General features: G+C 47.2%; 1 protein-coding gene across 3 annotated transcripts in view; it reads left to right on the top strand.

The window, feature by feature from the left end:
• The window catches only part of BDNF (brain derived neurotrophic factor), a 43,138-nt gene that overhangs the window by 18,231 nt on the left and 10,861 nt on the right, over positions 1 to 14,046 (top strand). The window contains exon 1 of one of the 3 annotated variants that reach the window (XM_054827170.1): positions 3,144 to 3,362. The exons of 1 other annotated variant lie outside the window; for it this stretch is intronic. Coding sequence is in view for 1 of the 2 variants with exons in the window: in XM_054827169.1 (XP_054683144.1) it covers positions 4,337 to 4,339 (3 nt within the window). In the remaining variant the exon portion in view is untranslated. Of the gene's footprint in view, positions 1 to 3,143; positions 3,363 to 4,071; positions 4,340 to 14,046 lie in introns of those variants that run through there. One more of the 3 variants, XM_054827169.1, reaches the window with a different exon arrangement.

The following is a 14,046-nucleotide window of genomic DNA, read 5'->3' as shown; positions in this document are numbered from 1 at the left end:
TACTCTTTCTTACTGGTGCCACGTGGAAAAGGGTGAAGTGTAATTTATGTATGCGAAAAAGAATTTTAACTAGTTAGGTATAGGAAAAAGTTACTCGGTTTCAAGGTAAATGCTGTAAGGTGGGCATGCCGTGACAATGACACCAGGAGGCTCGATATGCTGAATTAACCAACCAAAACCACCAGCAAAGGCCCTGCCTGCCCACTGCTTCCCCACGCAGCCTGCGGTGTAGCTTTCCTTTGGAGGGCCGCTCAGTTCTGACGCCTGTACAACCCAAGTGGGGAAAACAGCAGCACCCGAGCTGGGTTGGGAGACGTCATTTTGCAGACGTGACAAGAGAGACCTCTTTCTGGGGTCACCTGGGAATTCACGGGAAACGTCGGGACGTCTGATCATTGCACCCTACGTATCCCACAGCTTCCGAAGGCGAGGGTGTCTGTATACCTCTAAGCTTACAGTACGTCTTATGGACAAAGGAGCGAAGCTCTGACCAGGGCAGTGTCTCCATGTGATGACTCAGTTGCTTCACAAACTAAATCCTTGTGGGCCCAATCTTTTGGGGCTCATTCACACAAAATTCTCCTTGAAGTCAGGGTCCAATGGAAGAATATGAAGCCTAGCTTGTACGTGCATTAAAAATCCAAACAGATCATTATTTACACTACTTTTTCATTTTCCCAGTAATCAAGCACTGGCTGGTAATGATCCCCAAAAGGGCTGATTATACCGGCAAGATACAGCAGCTCTCTGACCACACCTCTTCCCCGGGAAAATCTCTGTACCGGGGCAAAAGGCAGTGCGTTTCTAGCAGAGCAAAATGGGAATTTCAGCACATGCTTGCCTGGAATCGATGGTTCTCACGTTCTTAGCGGAGCCGAGCTGAAAGCGCGTACCGCAGAGCGAGGACTTGTCAGGCAGTCCGTAACACGCTTCCTTTCCAAAATTAAAAAACTTGTTCTGATTGCAAGCAGACTTTTTCAGAATATGTGCCTTCTCCTTCACTCCTGAGAACAAGCCAGCAGATGCTTCGGTGTCTCTAAAGTATGATACTTGCTGCTGCTCATCTGCATGTCTAGTGTACCGGAGAAGAGTCCTTCCTCCAGGAATAACATGTGTGTAATGTATTACATTACAGCTGATTAAAGTAGCCTCTGCTGCTGCTGTTAAACTTGACTGGTAGATCATCCAAACATTTGCAGGTGTCATCTTATGAACACAGAATATTAAAACTCTGCTGTCTTATCGCTATGCAGAAAGGCTGCTGGAAACGTGCTGCCCTAGCAAAATCAGGCACCCACACAAATACAGTCATACCTGGAAAGCTGAATGGTGTCATGTCCAAAGCCGTAAAATAAAATGCACATGTTAACTTAGCAAGTTCCAGTTCCGATCCCCGTGTTTGAAATCGCATTCAAACATCCACCTGGCAGTATCGCTGAGAGATATAAGGTTATACTGGCATATTAGAGTGCGGAAAGAAATGGCTGATGTATCCCTAATGGCAGAATTTGAATATTACAGAAATAGCCGAGGAGGACTTGGCCTGAAGAGGTACCTTTATTAGCGACTATCTATCAGACAGCAATAGCTGGGCGTGATTCCTCAGGCCCAGGCTGTTAGGGAGGACTTTGGAAAAACATATCCTTTCTTGTAAATTGATTTGGACTGGAAATCACTGGGACAAAAGAGGTGGAACTGCCTTCACAGCTCAGTGACACTTTTAGTTCAAAACACATGAAACCAAAGCCCCAAGTGCAAGAAGGATGGTAATGTGGTACTGGAACATGATTTTTAGAGAAGTTCTTAAAGCTGCAAAGGATATTAACCACCAGGATTGTTTCCCTTAATATATATTAAAAGCCGTTTTATATGGAAGGCCTTAGGTGTACTCAAATTTCAAACGCCTGGGATATTTTATTACTTTACTGATCTAATAAATGCAGGTGTTTCATAGCAAAAGCACACAGGCAATCAGACTGTCTGAAGGCAGCAATGAGTTGCACACATTTCTCCTAGTATAAATAAACGGCCACAAGCATGCTGAAGCGGATGGGCCTTTGGCGTTAATTGCAATTAGATGGCAGTCAAGCTTTAAGGTGTAGAAAGGTACTCGTTTTAATCGATCCATAAAAGAGACAGGATATCTTCTTCTGAAAATTGACCACCTCCAATTTTACCAGTGAGGGGACAGAGGAGGGCAGAGGTGAAGCCACGGCGGCTCGTGCCAGGCTGGGGACGAAGTGGGTGCCTCTCCCGCGCTGGCTCTCGCCGTGGGACGTGCCACGAGGCGCACGCCGCCGCGCCCCGCCAGCACACGCGTGCGCTCCCGCTTGCCACAGCCAGCCAGCCCGACCGGGGAGCGTGCCATCTCTCTGTCTTTACCAAGATCAAATGGAGCTACTCAATCAGAGGATGCCATTATTGCCTCCACCATGCAATTTCCACTATCAATAATTTACTGTACTTGCTGCACAGGCAAAAGGGGGAAACGGCAAGACAGATTTTTGACAGAGGGGACGGAAAACCACCAGGCGGGCGGCCGGGCAGAGCCGAGCGGGGCGTTTCGCCCGGGATCCCGCGGGCACCGCGGCCGCCCCTGACTTCGCCGGCGGGCGCTGGCGCGACGGACGGCTCCGGCGGTCGGTGCCGGTCCCCTTCGCGGTCCCCGGCCGGGCAGAGCCGCCTCCGGGCCGCCTGGATTGAGCACCCGCGCCCGCTGCGCGCCTCCAGAAAGTCACCGGTGTAACGTTACCTGGGGCGCTCATTAATAAGCAATGCCTGTTATTATCTTGATTGCATTCTTAATAGGCAAACTACGGAGAGGTCAGCGCGGGAGCGATATTTAAATGGATCGGGCTTGCTTAATACCCGGCGGAGTAAACCAATATCCCGCGGCGGGCGGACCGACCCCCCCCCCCCGTCCCGGCTCCCCGCCCGGCCCGGCCCGGCCCCTCCGCGCCCTGCCCGCCGCTCGGGGGGCGCCAGGGGAGCGGGGGCCGGGCCGGGCGGGCGGGGCGGCGGCGGCGGCGGCGGGGCCGGGGAGGCGGCGCGGAGGCTTTAAGCGGGGCAGCGCGGGGCGGCGCGGTGCCTGCGGCCGCCGCAGCCGCTGGCCGGAGGCGCCCGGGCGGGGGGCGAAGCCGCTCCGCGGGGAGGCAGCGGGGCCGGGCCGGGAGGCTCCCGTTGGGCGGCGGGGGTGGGGGATCCGGCTCCGCTGCCCTCCCGCCCCTCATAAAGCTTTGATGAGACACTTGAGCCGCCGCCTGTGTTGCCGGGGCGGCGGGAGGCGGCCGGTGGGACTGGGCGCCCGGGAGAGGATGTGACTTCCCGGAGGGGACCCGGACAGGCTTTGTGTGGACGACGAGGTACGCGGCGCCCCGCCGGGAAACTTGAGGGGCCGGGGGCGGTTCGGGCGGGCGGCCGCGGGGCTGGGCGGCCGCGGGCCGGTGCGAAGCGTCGGGGGAGCGGGAAGGGCGGCGGCGGGGCGGGGAGGGCCGGGGCAGCCCCGCGCCCCTTTGTTCCCGCACCTGTCGGCCCGGCCGGTGTTCGGCGGGGCGGGCGGCCCGGCGGAGCTTTTGTCGGGGCCGCGGCGGCGGCGCGATCGCTCTCCCGTCGGCGCGAGGGGGAGCGCGGGGCCGGGCGGCCGTTGGGCGCTTCCCCGACGGCGGCGGCGCGGGGGCGAGGCGGGGCCGGGCGCGGGGCGCGCTGCCCGCGTGGCGGCGCCCTGCGCGGGGCGCGGCGGGCGGCCGTTGGGCGGCGGGCGGCGCCCCCTGGCGGCGGGCGCGCGGCGGGGCGGCGGCCCCGTTTCGTTCCCTCCCTCAGCGGCGGCGCCCCGGGGGCTCGGGCTGGGGCGGGCGGTGGCCCCGGTGGCGGCGGCGGGACCCCGCCGTGGGGCGGGCGGGCGCGTAGGGAGCCGGGCTGCGGGCAGCGGCGGGCGCGAGGGGAGCGGTGGGCGGGGAGGGACGGGGCCGGCGGGGCGCCGCCCCGGCGCTGGCGGGCGAGGTGCCGTCAGGGAGGGGAGCGATGCACTTGTTGAAGCGCAGCCGTCGCTGGAATGTGAAGCACGCCGGGCACCCTCACCGGGATTCCGGGGCCATGGGGGCTTTGTCCTCCGCCTGTCCTGCCTTCCGCTGGCCGCCGGGCGAGGGGAGCCCGCTGGGTGCGGCGAGGAGGGAGCTCGGCGATGTGAGCTGGGCTAGGTCGTGTGTCCGCGCTCGGCGGTGCGCGGGGAGGAGGAGAGGGGAGAGGTTAGGTCCTCTGGTCCTCAAAACCCGCTGGGTTTGATTTCACATTGGTGTGGAAAACACTTATCCTCCAGCCAGAGTGGAATTGGCGTTAGATGGTAAATTTGGTTGGCAAAGGTTTAATGAATACTTTGGAAGCCTTGTGCTATGCTTCTAATCCTATAAAAGAAGAAAGAAAGAAAAAAATTAAATGGGATAAAGTGTTACAACTGTCAGCCATGGTTGCTTTGGTTGTTTATTTTTAAGAGATGCTATTGGTATCTTGGTTTGTACATTGCAGTTAAAATATGTACTTTTCCTTTCAGTTTATTGTAGTTTGCTGTTCTGAGGTTATGACTATTGCGAGATCAATAGTCATTACTTATTTATGTTTCTAGTAACACAGTTCTAATGAATGCAAAGAATCTATCCTGGCGATACATTTTTCTTCAGCAAGTATTTCTATAATCTTTAATTCATGGTGCGATAAGTACATAAAATGAATTTCCTTGGTCATCTTTAGATAGGAGCAAGGGGCCGGGCAACGAGCTGCCTGCTCGTGGACAGGAGCAGCTCTCATGGCACTAAGTTTGGCTGAATGGCTGTTGGCTAGCAGAAGCGAAGGGGTTTGTTGTTGCTCTGCTTGTGCGTCCCGCTCGTTTGTGTCAGGTAGCGCCTTGGTACAAATCGATGGCTCCGCTTGCAGAGCAGGACCACTGCCTGCGAGCGCTTGGGTGAAAACTTGACCCCAGTGATGGCCCAGAGTTAGTCTAGGTGTGGGAGAACGTAAGCAGAGGGGATGTTCTTAGCTCTACCTGGGCTGTGAATCCCACGGTCTGGCATGCAAGAGGAGGTGGCGGCTGTCAGGGGGATTCTACGGCTCCCTGCACGCAGAGCGACAAGGTACTGGCTATATAAACAAACCCGGGGTGAGGGAAAGGGAGAAGGCAAACTGCGATGTTCTCCTGCCCGCTGCGGGAGCAGCAGGACAGAGTGCCGTCTGTCACCTGGGTCTCGGGGCAAAGCAATGACTCCGTTTCAACTCTAAAATACCTTGAAGGAGCTGATAGACGTTTCAGCTATTTAGTAGATACAGGAGCCTTTCTACAGGGCTCTGTAGCTCACAACAATTTTCTGCTGTAGTACTACCACTTAATGTTCAGCTTCACTGAACCTCGGCTGGGAAAACCCATTTGTAAGTAGCATGCCTTCTGTTCACGTTGCCAGTGCTTTCTGCTTTCCGGAGCAGCAGGGTAGATCTTGTTGTTATGTGGCTGTGAAATCAGGGTAAACCGGGTCAGAAGGATCAAGAACACTTTATCTGAATAATCCAGATATAACAGTGGAGAAAAATGGGAAAGGACTTTTATCTTGGAGGGAGTAAGGCTAAACTGAAAAAAAGTTTAATTTCAAGCAGCGTGCTTTTAAACATGAAGGCATTATGTTGTAGTGTAGTGCTATGGGAGTACTACAATATGCTGGAATACTACGAAACGTAGTGCACAGATGCAAAGGATTTTAAAGACTCATTAAAATGTGAAAGAATATAGTGGAAAATAAGGATGTCTGCTTTTGCTTTAAGGCTTTACACATAGTGACAATGCTGAGCTGAAAGCAGCTGCAGTTAAAAGTCCTTGCAGTACCTGTAGCACTTCCTGCAACTGTTACTCTGCTCTTACAGTGAGGAAAACACAAGAAACTGCACGTCTAGCTCAGATAATAGTTCTCTGCCAGGGTGCAGGTATAAAAGCAGCTCACGAGAGGCTTGTGAGTAGGAGACCCTCTCATCCCTTCTGTGGGTAAGCCTGTATGAAGATGAGAAACAATTCACTCAGAGTGAATTGTGTAAGAAGTGTGGTCCTACTACAAAAAAAAAAAAGTATTTCCCATATCTGCCTTCCTGGTTTGTATAAAAGGCTGAAACGTTGTTCTAAGAATGTGCCCTGTGCCTACACTAGAAATCTCACGTTAGGCATTGTGTGAATTGGTGTAGGCTCCACTAGAAGAGGATATATGCTTTTAATAGGTTAATTGCTAACTTGTCTTGACCTGTTTTCAAGCATATGTTGTGAGCGTTTGGTTCCTCCTGAATAGCTAAAACACTGCTTAATTAGGAAACTCTCAATCATTTCTTAGATCAGTTCATACACTGGCATTCTTGGTAATGCTTAGCTGTGAACACCCTTTAAAAGGAAGCTTTTAAAAGCACCAAAGCAAAGCTATTTTTGTGTATTGCTGAAATGAAGTGGTAGCTCAATAACCTACTGTCTTCAGTTCCAGCTAGGAAGGTGCTTTGCCAACAGCTCTCTTGTTCCCTGGTACACCATTTGGAAGCAGTACAGGTGTGTACGGAGCAAACTGCCTGGTGTACGAGCTGGGATGGGGCTGGTAGGCTGTGCCCACTGGCTGTCAGCTTACAAATCTTACTGTTTCCCTTCCTTATTCAGTCTTATCTTTGGCTGTAAGTCATGTGCATAAAGTATAGGTGATCTGTAGGGCCAGGCTCTTATTTTTCTCCTTTTCAACATTCAGGACCTAATTACCAGGCAGCTATAGACTGGTGGAGTTCAACTGCTACACCCAAAAGTAACAATCAGCACGAAACAGTCTGAAATATTGAAGATGCTATGGACTTGACTAAATAGGCAACAGTCTTGCCAAAAAAAAAGCCAGTCTCATCTCAGGCACAGTTTCTACCCTTTATAAATTGTGAACAGAGGGCTGGCTGGAATGATGCTGATTTGATGTGATTGTAATCCATTAGTAACACTGATACTAGTGGTAGCAGAACGTCCCATTACAGCATAATTTAGGCATCACAAATGGCTACAGCTGTCTGAAGATGAGTACCATGGACAACCAGAGGAAGCAAAAGGAAACTTCATTTAGTGAATTTTCATGCCCTGGTGACAGCTGCCATAAGGCTGTATACTTTCCTCGGTAAGAATATTGTATCTTTCAGAGAAGTCATTTTTTGAAACCAGTTAATTAGGACAGTTATTTCTGGCCGTGGCATTTGTACAGAACAGAAGGCATGATTGTTCTTATGTTTGTTTCTCTGAGTCCTTTGATCGACTAGAAGCTCTCAATGCTTTACGCTATAAATTACCTCAATACTTTGGCAGTTCACTTCTTTTCTTGTGTACTTGGTTAGGAAAATGCAGAAATCCTTGTGACTCAGCTTCAGACTACTATAAATTATGAAGAAATGGGGGAGGGGGTCACATTTCAAATTAGGAAAGGCAATTCTAGGAGGATGGGAGGAATACTGGTTGCTAAATTTGAGATAAGCAGCTCTTGGTATCTCAAAATCTGAGCAGCTACCGCCACCTAGAGATGCAGGAGCTAAACACGCTGCTATGGCTGGCTCTTGCAAGTGAGGTTGAACAATTAAGATGAGTGAGGCTGCTAATCCCAATTGTTCTTGCTCCGCAGGGTAAGGTTAGTGTATGCATGTGGGCTTTAGTTAACCCTGTAACTGAGGTGGTACCTGCGAATCCTGTTCTAGTGATGTAGGTAACTAATCTTTATACAGTCTTCTTGCGCAGCTCAAATAGGTGAACAAGAAGGATCGCTTTCAGTAAATCATTTGCTGGCTGAACTTTAGACTACACCTGAAGAACTATTTGCAAGTCAAACTTATATTGGCTTGTTACAGCTGTTGGTGAGACTTGGTAGTGTGTCCAAAGCTTGCACCTAAAATGTGCAATGTAGAACTAGTCCCTTAAGGATTTGAGGTGGGGGGTGGTGCCCCCACCCTGGCATTGAAGTCTGCTTGGTAGGGAGTGTCCTTTAGTAGATATTTTGTGGAATAGAAAAAAAATCTGATTTTCTTAATGTATCAACTCGGCAGCCTTCAGCTCGATTTCACTAGATCCAGGATTTTCCCAATTTCACAATTAAGCACTGAAGTTAAACTGCGTATGTAGGTATTTGTTGCTACCTCAAATCTGCAAGCATGGAATACACTTTTTACATCTGCCCCTTGGTTCTTAGGATGTAGTTTCCTATTTTGAGTTCACGGCTGCTGATTTTTCAATCTTTGGCTACAGCAGGTTCTTCCTCTGCAATTGGGAGAGAATATGTACTGTTGTCTATGTAATTTGTGAGAAACTTCTTACAAAGAGAAGCAATGTACCTTTTTTACCCACTAAACTCATAATTTCATGTGCAATTATTTCTGTTTGACTCTTACAGACACAGTATGTTTTGGGGGCTTTTATAACAACTGCTAGTTTATGGCTATCATATGCCCAGTGGAATAAGAAACCCAACACAACTAAACCTCAGTGGGAGTTGAGAACTTCCATCTCTCAGAACCTTGAAAATGCAAGCCACTAGTTGGTTGCATGTACTGCGTATCTTTCCAGGTTATGGTTTTGATAACTTTGTAAAATACTTTAAGTCTGTCAATGTAAAGTATATCGGGATAAGTACTTAATGTATAGCTTGTGAGGGAACAGAGTTTTCCTGGGGAAAAAGAGGAGCTGTGATACAGGGGTATTTGCTGTTCAAGTCAGGAGGCAACTGCAGATGGTTCGTACCATATCAGGGTGTATGAGAGAGCTCTTGTACCAAACTAGCGTTTGAAAAACTACCCTGGGCTCACCTGGAGTTCCACATCCAGCCTCAGCCTTTCCAGTGCGCGCACTGGGCTACGGGTAGGCTTGTAGTCCCTTGCACGCATGTAGCATAGCAGGAGGAGCCTGGGAAAAGATTGAACTAGGCAAAGTCTTGAGCAAAATGCTGTTACGTGTTCTTTATTAACACAGCAGCAAAAGACTTGGAGCATGTTGCTGCAGTTAAGGCTGTAACAATAAGAACAGGACTAAGGCTTTTTTTTTTTTAATAATATGTATCTTATAAAAGGGAATTAAGCTTAATCTTGTGCCAATTCTAGTGCACGTTGTGCCTTATCTAATGTGATCAAAACACTGCTTTCTTTAAACATAACAGCTCCTGGAGAAATGCAGTATTGTCTAGATCAAGGAATTAAAGGTTATGATCTCTGGATTCCTTAGTCCGTTATGCCATTTACTTTCTAAGCTTGCTGCAGCATTTAGTATCCATATGGTTTAGTTTACCCTTCTTCTCTGGCCATGGCGCTCTCGGTGAGCGTTTAGTACTTGATATACGGAGATGAAAAGAAATGAAATCTAAACTTTATTCAAGGGCTGGATTAGTAAGTAAACCAACCTCCCCTTAGTCATAGCTGTCACCGTACTACAGAAGTGTATGGACACTGTTGGGATGACCGACAGGATTTGTTTTGCGGTATTTCTAGATAATTGTGCCTGCTGGCTGCCTGCATTAAGACTTGGATCTTCACTTGCTATTTACATTCCTTTCGAGTTGATAATCCAGTTTGACTGAGCCATAAATGCCAAGAGAGAAATGCTATTTGATAGAATTTGTACTGAAAGCCAGTGTGAGTTGAAGGGGGAAGCAAAGCCATTAACAAGTTCAAGCTGGCAAGGGTAACTTAACCAGAACCCATGCCAGGAAACTGTGGTGAAGTATGAATTTGCTGCTGAACGTCATGACTGCCCTTTATCTTTATAATGGGTTGAACCAAAAGTAGAAATAAACACATCTGAAGTTCTCCATTTTTGCTTTTCCAGCTATAAACATTACAGTTTATGGCAATGGCATGATTATTTTTTTTGTTGGCAGCTAATGTCAGGGTTGTTTTTATTCTATGGGAGGCAAAGAAGGATGTTTCATGTCTCGTTACAACAGCAGGGTACTTACTGGTATGGCGTTGGTGAGTTGCTGCCAATGAAATGGTGCAAAGAGGATAAGCAAGCAGGTGCTGCTTTACATCTTCTAGCAGAAATACAAATTTTGTGTAATGACTAGCAATAGAATGTCTGAAAATAGTTTTCCCCTTAAAAGCTAATGATTGGCACCTGAATTTAAAGAACAAAGCAGCCTTCCTTGGAAGACTCATTTTAAGTCCTTTTCTCTCTGTTTTGCACTAATGATTCATATCTGCTGCCCCCAGCACAAAACTTTTCTGCTATTGTAACTGCAAAAGTAGCAGGAATGTTAATGATTAACAAGGATGTTGCAAAAGGATAAGTGAGTAAATTCCCTGTGCCTCCATTTAAAAAAAAAAAAAAAGGAACAAAAAACCCCAGCAGAAATAAGATCTAAGACACTACGCAGAGGTCTAAGCCTTCAAAGAAGTCTACCTCCCAGTTTGACAAATCTAGATGAGGCATCTTGAATTCCATAATTCTCAGGCATGAAGTCATATCACCTGGTTCTTAATCAGTTTTGTTCAACACAGATATCGTATTTTTTTTTTCCTTGCTCTGATTCCTGTAACTGTTACAAAAATTACAGAATATTATGCTGGGAAATACCAGAAATCATTTCCCCTGCCTCTAGCTAATGGAAGGAGAGCTATGCAATGAGAGCTAGAAAACACAATAAATAACTTCCATGTCTACTCCAAATTAAACACTTTGAAGCAAGTCTTCAGTTGCAAAGCACCACCAGACCTGTTAGTATTCAAGTTGTACTCACTAGAAAATGACTGCAGGGGAGCTGCTGTTACTCTGCCTATCTTGTAATTAGTCATGTTCAGGCATACTTCAAAATGTGATCCGAAGTTTTGTTGAGGACAGTCCTGAGCCATACGTATTTTTAACAAAAAGATGCATCTGTGGAGATGCATCAGGGGGAAAAAGATGACCAGAAGTCAGTCATCTTTTTTTTTCCTTTCATAGTTTTGATGGGGATGGTGCTGCTACACTGGCTTCATCCCCTGGAAGGGCTGAGCATCCGTATTATGAGTAGGCATAGCCTTGCTCTTCTCCATTTTATACAAATTAAGGCTGACCTTTGGTCCCTGGCAAGCTGCCTGGCTTGTGTTCATAGGGCTGGTAAATACCTACTTGTGCAGTAGTAGTTCTCCATGGGAATAGGTCTTTCCTGAATTTCATAGCAAATTTGCTGTGGGTAAAAGCAGCCTCTGGATGAGACATGTTGCATTTCAAATCAAACCTCTTAGAGGTTTTAATGGTGGAGAATGTTTCTATTTTAAACACTAGTTTTTGTTTTCTTGTTGTTCTTTGTTATATAATGGTTGAGCCCACAAATTAGAAGCATGAGGCTAAAAGCTGAAGAATGAAGGAAGAAACAAAAAGCCATATGGCAATAGCAGGAGGTCCTGCCACCCCACCTTGGGCTCGTGACAACATGCCCTACATTTAACCTACAGTCAGGAACTAATTAACGACACAGATGGAAGTGAGCTAGCATATGTATTCAAAATAATACCCCTAAGGTTTTAATCAGCTGCCCTGCCTCTTTCTGGGTTAGACATCTAAGTTACCATCGAGAGATTTGCAAAATATGTGAATGATACATATGGTTAAGGCAGCTTTGTGTAGCGGCTGAAGTGAGGGATTGGGAGTGGGGGCTCCCCTGGCTCAGCAGTGACTTGCTGTGCAATCTGGGGTAAGTTGTTTAAACGTCTTTATGGGCTTCAGCCTACCCAGAAGGAAAATAGGATTTCTGATGCGGTCCCTGCTCACCTAAGGATGTTGAGAGTCAATGTTTGCAAAGCACTTTGGAAGCTTTGATAGTTGTGTTCTCCAAGAAATGAACAAGTGTAGAGTCACAGCAGCATAAGTACCAGGTCTCTCTGCTCTTGCAACTTCTAAGTGGTTTTTTTCTTCTCTAGAACTACTAATTATCTCTGATAAGACAGCTCTGCTTTTGATTTTGAATCGGATGGTGACTTCTAGATAATATATCGTGCTGTGCAGAGATTTGGGAGAGGGAGAACAGTTAGCTGGTTTCAACAGACTAATTGGGTAATTTAATGTTTCTCTCTTTGACTTTCTCTTTCTTCCCCTCACCCCCAGCTATCTGAAGAGAGGCTCTTCTTCCTTGCAGGGCAGTAGGATCTGCTTATGTGAAGGGACAGGTATTGAAGTTTTTCTGAGGAAGTGTTTATTTAATGACTGAAATCCCATATACAAACCTACCCTTTGGAGCTTAAGGGCTCTTACAGTGAGAACAGTATGCTGGCAGCAAAGCCACTTTCTTCAGCAGGGGTGTGTGTGCATGAAACAAGACACCCAAGTGCGGAGCAGAGGAAAGTTAGGTGGTGTTGGGCTGGATTTTGCATACTTTGGTTTATAGGCATGTCTGGGCTATTTATGTGCTTATATCAGTGGGGGAAGGGAGGATATAGTCTGCACACCTAGAAAGCTTTTTTTCATCCTCTTTAAAGTGTAATTATTACCAAATATGCATGTATCCCTCAGGAGTCCTGAGTGTGAAGAAGCTGTTTTGCTGAAACCTGTCAGATTTTGTTATGATACAGCTATTAGCTATAGTTTAGGTGTTGGTCATATCTGATTTTATGATCAGATAAATACTAGACCACCTTTACAGCTGGTATAAATCTATGAACAGAGCGCTACGGATTTACACCAGGCAGTGACTGTGTCTACCAGAATTGGGTCCACTAGAATGTACTGCTTCAATGAACCTCAACATTTTTTGTGGAAATAATTTCGCATGGTGCCACAATGTAGTGTTACATCTGGTGGCAAGTATGAGAGGTCACGAGCCAGGTAAACTGCATTTTTAATTGGGGAGGGGAAGGACCCAATGTCCATGTAATTCACAGGAATTGCAGTGTAATACTCTTCTGTGAAAGAAATTACACCATTATACAGCTAGGAGAAGGCAGGAGCCTGATAAATTAATTTTTCCTGCAAAGCTGCAGGTTTTTCCTTTTCTTTATGTTCCATTAAATGTTTGTACCTGGAGCAGTACAACTAATGAAGCTTGTTTTCAGATACTTGCATCTTTGCCAGATGTACCTCCTCACCCCTTCTAGTAATTCCAAACCCTCTTTGTCTATGGATCTTGTGAAATGAAAGCAGCAATACTCAGTGTTGTAAGTGGGTAAGCCCATATACTGGTGTTTGCCTGACTAAGGATGGAGGAGGGGGTGAGTTTATTTGGGTGGGTCTCAGCCACTTGCATGCAAGTTACAACACGTGACCATGGAAATGGCGTTGTCTGTGAAACTTGTATCCCTCTATTGAATCCAGCTGAAGTTGGCCCCCAAATTTTTAAGATAGATTAGGGACACAGAACCAGGCATAGCAATTGCAAAAGTCTTGTTTTGACATGAAACCACTTAGAAGGTGGAGAAAAAAAAAAGCTGAAAACTATAATGCTGTGAAATCTGTGGTGTGCTGCATTGTCATAGTAAAGTATCAGTGGTGAAAGAGCACTTCTTGCCAAAGTGTTTTCAATAGAGTTATGTTACTATATTAACATAATTTTCTAACAGCGTTATCTCCAAAGATAAAGCCATTGTCACAGCAGGACACATGCAGGGCTGGCTGCCCAGTGAGGTGGGTTAGATTCCTAATGAGTGTATCCTTGTTCAGTACAAATTCCTCATTATTCCATTAATATAGATTGAGGTGGCTTTGCAAACTTACAGATTTCTGCTCCTGGTCTGGTTGTTGCCATGTAACTTTGAATACACCTAGAAGCTGCTCTGGTACCTCAGTGTAGGCTTTTATCTCTTGTCCTGTGTATGGAAAGCATTTCCATGGAGATGCCGTGCCAACAACTGGACTGAGCATGTGTTGAGAGAAATCCACACACGAGGGCGGGCAGTGAAAAGATGACTGATAACACCACTGGCAAATGCAGGCATATTGTTAATACCTGTCAGGGCTCTGACAACAGGCATTTCCAGTTTCTGGTTCGTGCATATCACAACGTACTGATCTCCTTCGTTTCAAGGACTGATTATGGCTAAAAGCAAGGTATTCTCTTACTG

This window comes from Grus americana, chromosome 5, assembly GCF_028858705.1.
Source record: "Grus americana isolate bGruAme1 chromosome 5, bGruAme1.mat, whole genome shotgun sequence".
Taxonomy (NCBI): domain Eukaryota; kingdom Metazoa; phylum Chordata; class Aves; order Gruiformes; family Gruidae; genus Grus; species Grus americana.
This window is presented reverse-complemented; position numbering and strand designations above follow the sequence as displayed.